The 13189-nt window shown below is 48.6% G+C and overlaps 1 protein-coding gene across 3 annotated transcripts in view; it reads left to right on the top strand.

Annotated features, from left to right (window-relative positions):
- HM13 (histocompatibility minor 13) overlaps positions 1-9593 on the top strand; it is a 32177-nt gene extending 22584 nt beyond the window's left edge. Inside the window, exons 9-13 of one of the 3 annotated variants that reach the window (XM_051979404.1) lie at positions 350-386; positions 2019-2121; positions 3630-3715; positions 7853-7999; positions 9134-9593. In XM_051979404.1, coding sequence (XP_051835364.1) covers positions 350-386; positions 2019-2121; positions 3630-3715; positions 7853-7999; positions 9134-9242 — 482 coding nt within the window. In that variant the 3' untranslated portion in view covers positions 9243-9593. Of the gene's footprint in view, positions 1-349; positions 387-2018; positions 2122-3629; positions 3716-7852; positions 8048-9133 lie in introns of all 3 variants that reach the window. The other 2 variants (XM_051979402.1, XM_051979403.1) reach the window with 2 other exon arrangements.
- The last annotated feature ends 3596 nt before the right edge of the window (positions 9594-13189 follow it).

Below are 13189 nucleotides of genomic sequence, written 5' to 3'. Positions count from 1 at the left end.
GAAATAGACTAGTGGTTATTATCCATTTGACAAAAGAGGAAACCCGCATGGGGAAGCAGCTGCCCAGAGTCCAGTAGTGAGTAAGGGCCCCGCCACTCTTACAGCCAGCGCTTCTCGGCGGCGGCCACCAGGTGGCGCCGTCTCCGTGTGCAATGTACTGAGAATTCTGGTCTCTGCAGTCTGTGAAACACCACCACATGTGCCTGGAAGGCATCTTTGGATGGTTTGTTGAAGGGTCCCTAAAGAGGTGGTAGCCCACGGTGCTCAGGGAGCTTAAGGTAGTGTGAGGGCGGGCCCTGCCTCCCAGGGAGTCCCCTCAGCCGCTCTGACTCTCCTTCTCTTTCCTTAGGCATCTTCATTGCTCTGCTTCTGCGTTTTGACATCAGGTGAGCCCAGAGATCCAGACAGACGAGAGAACCGAGGTTTTCTGAGCCAAAGCTAGCTCCAGCCCCTTTCCACTCACTTCCAGCATCAGACCGCTCTTCTTCTCACCCCACTCCTGAGAGAAAGCTCCTGAGCTGTAGGCAGCCCTGAGCCAGCTGAGGCTTAGTCAGAAGAGACTGAGATACTCGATAGTCCAACTTCCTCTTTAGACAGAGGTAGAAGCTGAGGCAAGAAGAGGGGAAGTGGTTGTCAGTTGGACCAGATTGACAGCCCTGTTCTCCTGTCTCCTAGCCCAGGATGGCTTTGTCCTCGGGATGGGAGACAAGGGTTGATTTGGGTGGCCAAAGACCCGGATCTAGAGAATCCCCAACCTTGACCATCCAGGGCCATATTGTGGGCCAAGGCTAAATCTTGGTGTTGACAGGGAGATCGGAAAAAAAGATTGGGTCATAAAAGGAGACAGGAAACTCGGTGATAACTTCAGTCCTTTAACATCGAGTGACCATTTTTAAATCACTTTATACAGAGCACTATGCTCAGTGATGAGGAAGTTTGAGTTTATATAAGACACAGGTTCAACCTTTCTGAAGACATAGCCATGGGAATCCAGTTCAGCAGACACTTAATAGGTATCTTTCATAAAGCCCCCTGCTCTTTAACGGAATGTCTAAAATAATGGGTTTTGAAGCAGCCAACATAAGAGACTCAGAATTCCATTCATATCTGTGTTGGACAGCAACCACCTTGCCATTTATGGGCTAGAACTAAATTCAGTTCAATTCATTGCAACAAAAATTATCTATGATCTTACACATACACATCACCGTGTTTGAGCCTGAAGATACAAGAAGAAACAAAGAATATTCCCTGCCCTCATAGAACTCATAGTCTAGGAGGACAAAACTAAGACACAGCACAACATGGCAAATGTACAGGAGAGATTCTATCAGAGATCTGAAAGACTGGAGGCAAAATTCACAATAACCAGAGGAGTAAAGTTCACCAAAGAGAGGACAGCTTAACTGGACCTCAGAGAATGGGATTTCAGTAGCCAGAAATGGAACAAGGATGGTCCAGAAATAGGAAAAAGAGTAAAAACAGGCCAAGGAAACCATGAAATGACAGAGGGAAAGGGGGAGACAACACATCAATTTAGTTGAGGTCAACATGAAGGGGAGTAGTGGGAAATGAGACTTGAAAGAAGTTTGTGGAGGGTATCAAATGCCAGCCTTCCAAGAGTTTGGCCTTTACCCAGTAGACACTAAAGAATTAGGGAAGGATTTGGGGGAGGGGGGGCATGCAGTGGGGAAGAAGTATTTTCAGAGCTGGACTCTTAAGAGAATGACACAGGCATAGTCAATAGGAAACTTGTCAGGAAACAATCAGAAGGTTATGATAATCCAAGGACTAGATAAGAAGGACCCTGCACAAAGGTGGAAGTCATCGAGATGAAGAAGAGTGGGGTAGATGCTTAAAATTTCTTGGGGGCAGGGAGATAGCTTCCAAGGCAAAGAGCTCTGATTTTGTGCTTCCCAGCTTCTAAGACCTCTGAAAGTATGAGAATCAAAGAGTCATTGGAGGGAATAGAATCAGGAAGTTCTAATGTATCTCTTCCCCCTTCACTCACTCTGCAGCCTGAAGAAGAACACGCACACCTACTTCTACACCAGCTTCGTGGCCTACATCTTTGGCCTGGGTCTTACTATCTTCATTATGCATGTCTTCAAACATGCCCAGGTAAGTTGGAGAGCTAAACCATTTCTGGTGAGAGTAGGCCAGGAGCCGAATCCTAATAGTCATCCACCCATCTCTTCTCCACCCTAACCCTCTCTGCTCCCATTCTTCCCTGAGTCCCTTGCTGGGATGGCCTGGTAAGAGAAACAATAGGACGTGACAAAAAGAGCACTGGACTTGGAGCATGAAGTCCTTGGGGGGAGACCTTCCTCTCTCACATATCTTGAGTGGGTTACTTAACTTCTTGGCATCTCAATTTCCTTATCTGTAAGATGGGGCTAATGATACTTACACCATCTATCTCGAGGATTGTTAAGAAGAATGTTCTTTGTAAACCTCAACGCTACAAAGAAATATCAGTGACTAATTTTTAAATCTGAAAAAGAATTGGGGGATGAATAACAGGAGTTGCCAGCAGATGGCACTCCTTGCTCTGGCAGTCTCTTCTGTGGATAAGCCCTGTTGCAGAATCATGATTATGTAGATTGGTACATATCCCTTTTGAATAAACATTTTCTCTGTGTCTATTTTGATCCTTCCTGACTTGGGGGAGAAAGGGAATGGGGGCAATGGAAAGAATGCTGGATTTAGAGTCAGAAGACCTGGGTTCAATTGTGACTCCACTATTTTTGATCTGTTAGACATTGATCAAGTCATTTCCTTTTTTGGGGGCCTCAGTTTCTTACCATTCAGTGAGAATATTGGACCGATTCTTTCTTATGTTTCCTCTAATCCTTAAATATATGAGTATAAATGTTTCCTTTTTACAGAGGAGGAAACTGAGGCTCAAGGGCATAGGAAAATTACTTCCCAGAAGTCACATAAGTCTATCAGAGCCATTACTGGTACCCAGGTCTCCCATCTCTAGACCTGGCACACAAACCACTCCCCCTCAATAGTTATTTTCTAATTTTGGATAAACTTTGCAGTGCCATTTCTAGAGGGGATATAGAGGAAGATTTTCCCTTTGCAGGGAAGATTTATCATTTCCCATCACCCCTGGCATTGCTGTCTGGATGCATATCTCTAGGAAGCTATGTAGGGTCCAAGCAAATAGAGCATAGATCTTTGAGCTGGAAAATACCTTCAAGGTACCCTGACCAATGGTCATTCTACGGATGAGGAAACTGAGGCCCAAAGAGGGAAATTAACTTAATTCTCCAAATATCTAGAGATCTTGTTAATAGAGAAAAAAGCATGATTTTGTAGGCTGTGTTCCCAAAGGGAGGGAAAGCTTTATAATGTTTTATAGTTTTCTTCAAAGCACTTTCTCAAAAACATGTCTTCTAGGTAGGGATGCAGTATTATTCCCACTGAAGAGATGGGTAAACTAATTGACTGGCCCATGGTCAAGTAGTTAGCATCCGAGCCAGCTTAAGCTAGGTTTCTAAACATGACCCATGGTCTCTCATTCATGCAAGGCTTTCCCCCAGTTCTTAGGGAAAACCCTCTATTTCCCAGCATAGCCTCCTGGAGCTGATAAAACTCTGTGCTTTCCCCCACCCCCGCAGCCGGCATTGCTCTATCTGGTCCCTGCCTGCATTGGTTTCCCCCTGCTGGTGGCGCTGGCAAAGGGAGAAGTCACGGAGATGTTCAGGTAAGGGGTGGGCCCAGCCTACCATTCCCACAGCACACAAGGCCCCGGGCGTGTTCACAGGTGCAGCCAATGGGCCCCGGGGGGATGCAGAGGTTGTGGGCTGGGGGAGAACTATGGTGGAGTGTTTGTACACGTCTCCTGGGAAACCACTCCCTGTCATTTTTTGCCAGTACATGGGAACTTGTCTGTGGGTTCTGGTGGTAGTTTTGCTCTGGACCCAGCCCTCCCATCCCCCAGATGGTTGGAATGGCAGTTAGCTGAACTAGGGCACATCATGGAAGGGGGGGCGGGGGAAGAGAGACACAATTCTGAGAATCAAGCAGGGGGCATCCCTACAAGATTTGGGCCACCTTCTTCCTCTCTAGGTAGCAACTGTGCTCTTGTAGTACATCCAGCACACAGCATCTGCATCTCAGATACAGTGAGTCTTCTGATTCCCATGCCCATCTAAAACTAAAATACATAGGACTTCTGCCACCAGGACAGAGTGTGAGACTGGCTGGAAGTGTCATGAGAGAGCTCTGTTCTAAGCCCTCCAAAGGGCTAGGTGGGTTAGAGAAAGAGTTGGATTCAAATCTCACTTCTGATACTAGCTATGTAAATTTGGGCCTCTAGCCTCATTTTTCTCATCTGTAAAAATAAGAGGTTTGAGCTACTTGGCCTCCTAGATCCCTTCAGACTTTAAATCTATGGTTCTCTGACCCTCCTTCAATAGAGGCTGTTGACAGTCCTATTCCCAAGGGAAGCAGTAGCAGCAGCATTAGACTGGAAGTCAGGAAACCTGGGTGCTTCTGTGTGACCTTTAGCAAAGTCCTTTTCCTCTCTGGACTCCCATTTTCTCCTCTGTAAAATGATATGGTTGACTTAGTGGTCTCTGAGGGCAGTTCTGGTTCTCATGTTCTTTATTTTGTGTTCTGGTCCTTTGTCCTAGTCTATATTTTAGGATCTGTTCTAGGGCTACCATTCTCTGAACTATGTTCTGTACTTCCTCCCATAGCCAATGCTCTGTTATTCTAGGTCTCTCTGAGTGGATGATCCCTATGGGGAAAAAATAACTAGAACGCAGATCCAGATCCCTTCCTCCCCCCAGATTCCAGCTACAAGGCAAGGGTCTATAGCTGGCAGCTGCACACCTGCATAAGGAGTGGGAAGGCTAAATAAACTCTGGGAAGATTGTCCAGGCTGGTGCTGTTCCCAGGACCACAGGCTAGAGACACACTGTCCCAGGGTGGAACCACACCCATCCACCCATAGGCTCTGCATATCTTACAGGGCCACAAATGTCTCCCTCTAGGCTTGGCCTCTGGAATGAAGGAAGATTTAATTCTAGGAAAAACCTCCAGGAGAAAATTCCCGTCTTCCCCAGTTTCTTATTAAGTAGTAGGGCAGAAGTAGAGTAATTTAGCGGGTGGGCTCTTCTCTTAGAAAAGGCAGAAAATCAGGGACCTGTCAGATCTTTTCTGTGATTGAGACTAGGTGTCCTGGCTAGGCTAGACTAGATTGTGGTTCTTAGTCCTTCCTACCCCCAGCTTGAGTACCTAGGTTGATCACCTTCCCTCTGGACTTCTCCAGTGTTCTTCTCTATAATATGAAGGTACTGGGCCAGATGACGTCCCAGACCCTTACTAGCTCCAGTAAGCTATGCTATGTTCCAAGGTCTATAGCCTATTCCTCTCAGTTCCTGACTTTTTGTGGTTTTATACATCCTGACTTATATACAACCCAAATTGGTAACAGTACATAAATTAATCTCCTGTGCCCTTCCCTTTGTTGAGGGCCACACATCCTACCCTCAACATAGTCCTGTCCCTTGCTGGTATGACTCCTTCAGTGTCTGCCCCAGAGAGCTGTTCCCTTCCCACCCCACCCCCTATCCTTCAGCCTTGTAAAGAAATGGCAGGTGGGCAGCTCTGCACCTCCAGGGACCCTCAAAATAACTCATCATGGGCAGCTGCCACCCAGGGGGGTCAGACATGGCCCATCCCTCCCCCAGTACCACCACCCGCATCCCTCCAGGTTATTGGCCAGGCCTTCACCCTGTCCCTTCCCCACCTGCTCAGCCTTTGATGTTTCTCTGGGAACCCAGTGCTGCAGGCACCGATCGTCCCGGTCCTGGCCTTCCTGTGCACCTGGGCGCCCTGAGCCGTGCTGCTGACACACCCGTGACTCATCCCACCCCCGCGCCACCCTCCCTCCCTCCCCGGAAGCCAGCAGGGCTCACGGTCACAGCCCCGTGTCTCCTGGTGGGGTGAAGGGGAAAGGGCCAGACCCCGGGGCTGGGAGAAACAGGGCCATATTGATTCCCTCTTCTTAGGCCTCCCACACCCCATCCCTTGTATGACAGGCCCTGGCATCCTCCTGGGATTTGGTTCCATTCCAAGCCCCCACCCCCTCCTGATGGCAGGCAGGTGCTGGGAGTTGTGGAGGCCGGGGCCTCACTGAGGACAGACAGACAGCCCAAGTTCATAAGAGACAAGGTCAGTCAAGAAAGCAGCAGGCTTTAGTGGAGGGCGCTTTGGACCATGGTTTCAAAGAGCGCATTAATAGCTTACATTTCCATGGCATTGTAAGGTTATAAAGTGCTTTTCATCACAACCCTCTATGGTAGAAAAAACATGGTCATTATTATTATTGATGATGGTCAACTCCTATTTTTGCAAAATTAAAAACTAATGTAGAGCTGGAATTTTAGTCCAAGTCCCTCATTATACAGAAGAGATGGGGAAGTTAAAAAGGTTCAATCTCTTAAATCAGCAGTTTTTTTAATCTACCCCATGCTATCATCAGCACTAACTCCTGGCTTCAAAGAACCTGGTGTGGAGTCCTTGCTCTGCCCCTGCCCACCCCCTGTGAAACAAAAGCAACTGATAGTTCAACGAATAATGCTCTGGATCTAGAGGAAGGAAGACCGGAGTTCAAATCCAGCCTCAGATATGTGTCAGCTTAATGTGGTCTCAGGCAAATTACTTAACCTCTGCCTGCCCCAGTTTGCTTGTCTCTGATATGGGGACAATAATAGCACCCACTTCCCAGGGTTTAGTAGGGGTCAAACTCAATAAATAAAATATATCTTAGGTCCTTTGAAAACTTAAGGCTCTAAATAAATAGTAGCCATTCTTGAGCTTGTCATCCATCATCGCTTCCCCTCTCAGGACCTTGGCTTCCTTTCTATAAAAATGTAAATATAAGATCTCTGAGATCCTTTGCAATTCTTGATTTTCTGCTAAGACAGATCATTTATAGTGCTGTTTAGATCCTTGTGGAGTAGGAGGGGGAGAGGAAGCCAGGGAGTAGGAAAAATGGAGACCATGGACAGCAGGTGCTTAAGTTAGAAACCCCTTCTTCTCCCCCCCCCCCCACTTCTTAGGATCTCACTTGTAGGAATTACATAAGACTATTTTCCACCAGGGCATGCGCGCACACACACACACACACACACACACACACACACACGCACGCACGCACGAATCTTGCTTAGTTATTCCCCAGTCCCCAGGGACCTGAGTAATGTAGTGGAAGATCAACAGATTTGAAGTTAAGACCATCTGAACTTAAGTTTCCTCATTTTGAAGCATAAATGCTGTACTGAAAATTCTCTAAAGTCCCATCAGATTGAAGTCTTTTAGCCCTCTCCCACTGCCCAAAAATCTTCTTAGAGCCCATGACTGTGGCAGTCCCCATGCTTCCCGGCCCATTGTCAGGCTGTTAATGACATGCAGCGCCTCCAGAGGCTGGCTGTCCACCCTTGGCTGTGTCTGGAGGAAGCAGGCAGTACCTGCAGCCTTTTGAAAGGAAACTGAGCAGAAAAGCAAAACTGTTCTGCCTTTCTCTCAAAATCCTCTCCTGTCACTCCTTGGTCTCTTTCCCTGCTTCTCTTCTCTCCTTCCTCAACTCCTACCCCCACCCCCCATCCCCTTTTTGAAAAGTCTCCCTTGGCTCTTCTCCTGAATTCTGGTCCCAGCTTTGCCACTGACTTGCTATATGACTTTGGGCAAATCCCTTCCTTTCTCTGGGCCTGTTTCCCCATCTATAAAACAAAGGGGTTAGACTTGAATGGTCACTAAGATCTTTTACAGCTCTAAGATTCTGTGATTCCTCCTCTTTTCCCTCCCTTCTTCCTCTCTGTCTTTCCTGCAGCTATGAATCTTCTGCTGAAATCTTGCCACACACTCCGCGGCTTACCCACTTCCCCACTGTTTCGGGCTCACCCGCCAGCCTTGCGGATTCCATGCAACAGAAAGCGGCCTGCCCCCGCCGCCGCCGGCCACACAGCCCCAGCGCCCTGTAGCCCCCAGCGTCCTTTCTCCCCCCGTTTCCCCTCTGCTCTGTCAGGTAGGGCATCCCATTCTCTGCCTTCCTTTCCCCTTTCTCCCTCAAGCCAGCTGACGCCACCCCCGGCCCTACCCCCGCGAGCCTTTGGCTCCTCATTCCTTTCTCTCTGGGGCACCAGTTAGTGGTGGCTTGTCCAATTTCAACCTTAGAGACAACCTTGATCCCAGGAGGAGCAGGTCTTTCTCTTCCTTTGCCTCGTCCATAACCCTAGATTCTAACCTGAGCCTCTCTTCATTTTTCTGGTGAGCCGCCCATCTTGAACTGGGCAAACACCTCTCTAGGGATCTCTGAACACCTTGCAGACCTTAGTTCTTCCCATAGAGCAGGTGGGAAGGGGGCTGTAATAGAGTCATTCTCCACAGTGGAGAGATGGCTGATCCAAAGTGAGGTGATCACACAGTGGATCTGGGAGCAAGAGGCAGGAATCCCATACCCTGTCTGGGGGGAAGGGGGGGTTGATGTTTCCCATTGTCCCCCTGGGATGAAGGGAGAGAAATTTATGTCACCCCAGGCAGCATCAAGCCAAGGGTCAGGCACAACTATAAGTCTGCTTGATCTGGGGTTGTCTGAGCTCTATTTGCTGCCAAAGAGAATTGAGGAGGTGAAGTTGTAGGGGACATGACAGTGCGAAGAGCACTCAGGGTCAGAGACCTGAGCTCTCCTTGCTCTGCCACTTATTAGCAGTGTGACCTCGGGCAAGCCATTTAACCACTAGCCTCAGTTTGCCCTATCTGTAAAATGAGGGGGTAAGACTAAGTAAGACTTACCCCTTCTAAAATTCCTTCCAGCCCTAAATCCTGTGACTATGGAAACAAACATGGAGGAAGTGAGACTCAGCTTTAGACTGGGGGAGGGAGGGGAAGAGGGGTGTCCCTGAACCTGGTCCTTTCTATGCTGTGTTTGAGACCAGAGCTGGGGATGTCTCTTGCTAGGCAGGAAAGGGGTCAGGGCTGCCAAGTGTGAAACCAGAAGAATGGAGGCTCAGACCCGGCCCTGGTGAAAAATCCTGTTCTTGGGGAGAGTGGGAAGATGGCGGTAGCCTTTTCTGATCCGACATTTCTCCCCTCCCCTCTCTCTGGCCTCCAGCTACGAGGAGACAAACGAGAAGGAGAAGGAGTCAGCCAATGAGTGCAAAGAAGGAGCGCCGCCATCATCATCATCATCATCCTCTGAGACGGAAAAGAAGGAGCAGTAAGGGTGGGCTTGGAGCCAGGTGGAGTGGAGGGGGGGGCTCCTGCCACTAGGGCAGGAGCTGGGGGAGAGACAATGGCCCTGCAGAACCGGGCAGTGATGCTCCGGCTTAGGCTGCCCTGCTGGAGCCAGGCCTCTCCTCTCCCTTCTCCTTCCCGAGCCCAGTCTTGGATTTTTCTCTTTGTTTCTGGTTGTGTACTTCCTGCGTGCTCCCTCCCCAGCACTGGGCAAAGAAACCCCAACTACCTTTTGTGGGGAGGGTGACAGGGGTGGTGAGAGGGCCTGGTTTTTAAATTTTTTGTATTACCGTGAACTCCTCTCTCTCACATTAAAAGTCTGTGTCAAGTGAAAGTGAGGACAAGGGAGCAGTCTCTGTCTCCACTTCGCCCTAGGCCTTGGGGAGAGACATCAGAGGTGGAACCTCTTGACCCCCCCACGCCTGGTTTCTCTTGAACCCCTGCTGGGTGTTGATTTACATTGCTCTTTTCTGGGAGCTTAGGAGGCAGCCCTGCCTCTGGACAAGCTCAGACCCAGGAAACGGCCCCCACTTCTTTCCCTGGCCCAGAGCAGCCTTCCCGTCCTCCTTCGTGCATAAAATTCGAGGCAAAGAGTATCCAAAAGGTACAAGAAAATGTGGTTTAGTCTGTAGAGGGATTCCAGGTAGCAACAGAATTTCCTGTCAGCCTGCCTTCCCTTGAGACAGAGCCCAGCAAGCCTCCTCCAGCTTCTCTCTTTTCTTTTCCAACTATGTTGAGGGAAAGGTGGAAAGGTGGGCTGGAGGGAACAAGGCCAAATTAGCTCAGAGTGTATATTTGGTGTACAACCTTCCTTCCATTACACATTAAGAAAGAAAAGGCGGGACGACAGGCCTAATTTGCCTTGTGAGAGACCCACTTTTTAGCTCCAGGCCCTAGAACCTGGATTAGCTTCATTTGGAGATGGGAAGTTGTATCTAGTCAGAAGGTAGAGGGGTTTGGATACATGATCCATTATTCCCTAAACACCTTCCCTTTTTCATACCTCCCTCTTCTAACTCTGAATCCCAGGAGGGTTTGAAGGGGCCATGAGTGCCATCATAGGAAGAAAGGCATATATTTGCAGAGTTGAAGGTATCAGCTTAATATAAAAAGGAATTGAGCTGTTTCAGAAAAAAAAAAGTGACTGCTGGCTGTCTTTGAAGGGAATGAGCAAGCTCCTTGGTAGTAGAGGTGTTCAGGTAGGACCCAAGTGACCACTTGGGAATACTGTGAAGGACTTTCCTGCTTAAAGAGGGGTGGGATTAGAGATCTCTCCTATTAGTCTCTGATTTTGTGAATCTTCCAAATTAAGCAGGGCTCTTCCTTAGTCATAAGACCCCATTCACTTAGCCATGACTAAGAAGACTAAGGTCTTGAGTTTATGAGCTTTGCTTTGAACTAAGGCCCCAAACTTTGACCCTGGACAGCTACCTTTTGAGAGGGAGCTCTTGGATAAATGAGGGGTTTTGGATGAGAATAGCTTATCCCCTATCCTACTATTAGAAAAGTAATACCTCAGGTCTGCCCTCCAGGTGACAAATCAGAATCTTCCACAATGAATACATTCTTTTATGGTATGTGTTGCCCTCATTGGGACCTACAGCCACTCCGATTTTCTCAGATAGAAACCAGGGAACCCCAGCCAGACCCCAGACAAAGACTACCCTACCCCAACCGAGGCCACAGACACAGATTAAACACAGATTGTCCTTGGAAGTCAGGGATCCCACTTGACATTAGCTCAGCTCAGCTCTGCTCTGCCCTGCCCACCCTGCAGCTGGGTGCTGATTTGGAGATGACTCAGAAACAGTCAGTGTATCATAGAGCTTGCTTCCTGAACAGCAAGGAAGGAGGAGCTACCGCTGGGTGGGGATGGCCCACAGGTCCCTCAGCCCCAGGCATCAACCACAGGGCCAGAGAAAGTGTCTGGCCCTGGAGATTGTGTCCAAGGAGGCCAGTGAGAGGACACATCCAAGTGTTTGGAAGGTGTCGAATTAAGGTTGGGCCTTTGGACTCCTGGATTTCAATAATAGGATTTAAAGCCTCAAGGATGGACCTCAGAGATGACCTAGTAATTAGGTTTCTAAAAGAAAGTTAGGAAATCTTCCAGAGAGAAAATTGGACTTTAAGATCACAATGAATAAGTGGAAAAATCTTCTGTTACCCCAATTCTCTGCTGTACCACCTAACTCCTTTGAGCCAAATAGCCGGTCCCCTTTCTACCACCATTTCTTTGCTGAGAGAATGAGAGGAATGCTTGCCACTGACTGGTGTGGTCAGAGTATTTTCCTGTGCCTCTGAAGGAATCTCAAAGATCCTAAGCAATGAGGAAGGTGTTGTCTCCCTTTCCCAGATAAAAGTAAAAGGACCTACTCTATAGAGTCTCCAGAATTTCACTCCCAGCTTTCTTTTCCCTAAAACCCCACAGTTTCTAAAGGCAACAGATGAAGCTTTGAGATCTTCTCTTGCCTCTCTCCCTTATCCCCCACAATCCATCCCCCACCCCTCACAAACTGTAAGTGTATGTACACACACGCACACACACACACACACACACACACACACTCTCATGAAATTCAAAGCTGATCATCTGAAGTCCTCACTAGGTTCCCTTAGGTCAGCAACTCTCATCCCAGCACTCAAAAGAGGGGAAAGGTGAGAAGAGGAATTTAGCCAAAAAGCTGAGCCTGTGTCCCTAAGCCTTGGGAGAAGGAAATCCAAGGGCTGCTAGTATACTGATGGTAAAGAGCAGTTGTTGGAGGATTGGCACTGAAAATGTGGATTCCATGGATGGGGGTGAACAGCTCTTGATATGGACCGTGGGGAAGCCCATACTTACCTTATACTTATCCTCCTTCCTGGTGTGATCTCTTCCCAGTTGAGGTGACACTAGCTGATCCTTCAGAGGAGCCATACCTTAGGATTACAACCAACAGATCCAGAACAAAACCTTAAAGATAGAAAAAAGGAGACCCTAAGTTGTATCTGTGAAGCCTGGATGAAATAATGACTGGGAGGGATCCTGTATGATAGTCTGTGAATTCTGGGGAAGTTGCCTCCAGAGGAGTACTAGGTCAAGGGACTGGTTTGTGAGTCACAGATATGGGGGTAGCCAGGAGAGACCCAGAGACGTCACCTAGGAATCCTATAGTATTAAGCCAGCCCCTGGAGCAGGGCCTTTTTCTGTTTGTATGCCCAGTGCCTAGTACATAGTAGGTGCTTTACATGCTGACGTGCCCACCAGCCCTCCTGAAGGCTATGATCAGAACTTCACTAGGCTTTGGGAGCCTGGAATAGTGTAAGATCACTGGACTGAGTCAGAGACCTGGGGTCAGTCTGACAAGCGTTTTTTGAATGTCTGCCATGTGCCAAGCACTGTTTTAGACCCTAGGAGTACAAATACGACAATAGTCCCCGCCTTCTAGGAGCAGCTCTTCTCCTGGATTCATGACCTAGTTTGTGACTAAGTCACTTGCCCTCTCTGGGCCTCAGATTCTTTGTCCATAAAGTCGGAGGATTGGACTAGTTGGTCTCTGAGGTCCCTGCCAATCCTGGCCCCTACCCACGACCATCCTGTTGGTTTGTGCCAAGTTGAAGGATCAGTTGGTTAGGAATGACAAACCATGGAATGAGAGGAACAATGTTAACACTGGGCTCCTCTCTCCTAGGAGGTAGATAAGAAAAGAAGCCAGACCCCCAACAAATCCCCGGCCTCCATTCCCCACCCCCACTCCATCAGCAGCCCCCCAAGATCCCTCAGTCTGCCAGAACAAACATTCAGCAGAGAGTGTTTGCTGCCTTGGCAGCTTGGCCTGGCTCTGGCTGTCCATCCACAAAAGCCGTATTGAAACAGCTCTGCCCCACGCCGGCTGCGGCTGCTCTAAGCGGCGCCTCGCATTCTGCCATCTAATGACCCCTTGCAGCCTCCCCCAGA

The sequence above is a fragment of the Antechinus flavipes genome, chromosome 2 (assembly GCF_016432865.1).
Source record: "Antechinus flavipes isolate AdamAnt ecotype Samford, QLD, Australia chromosome 2, AdamAnt_v2, whole genome shotgun sequence".
Classification (NCBI taxonomy): domain Eukaryota; kingdom Metazoa; phylum Chordata; class Mammalia; order Dasyuromorphia; family Dasyuridae; genus Antechinus; species Antechinus flavipes.
Note: the sequence above shows the minus strand (reverse complement) of the source record. Positions and strands in the feature narration are given on the sequence as shown.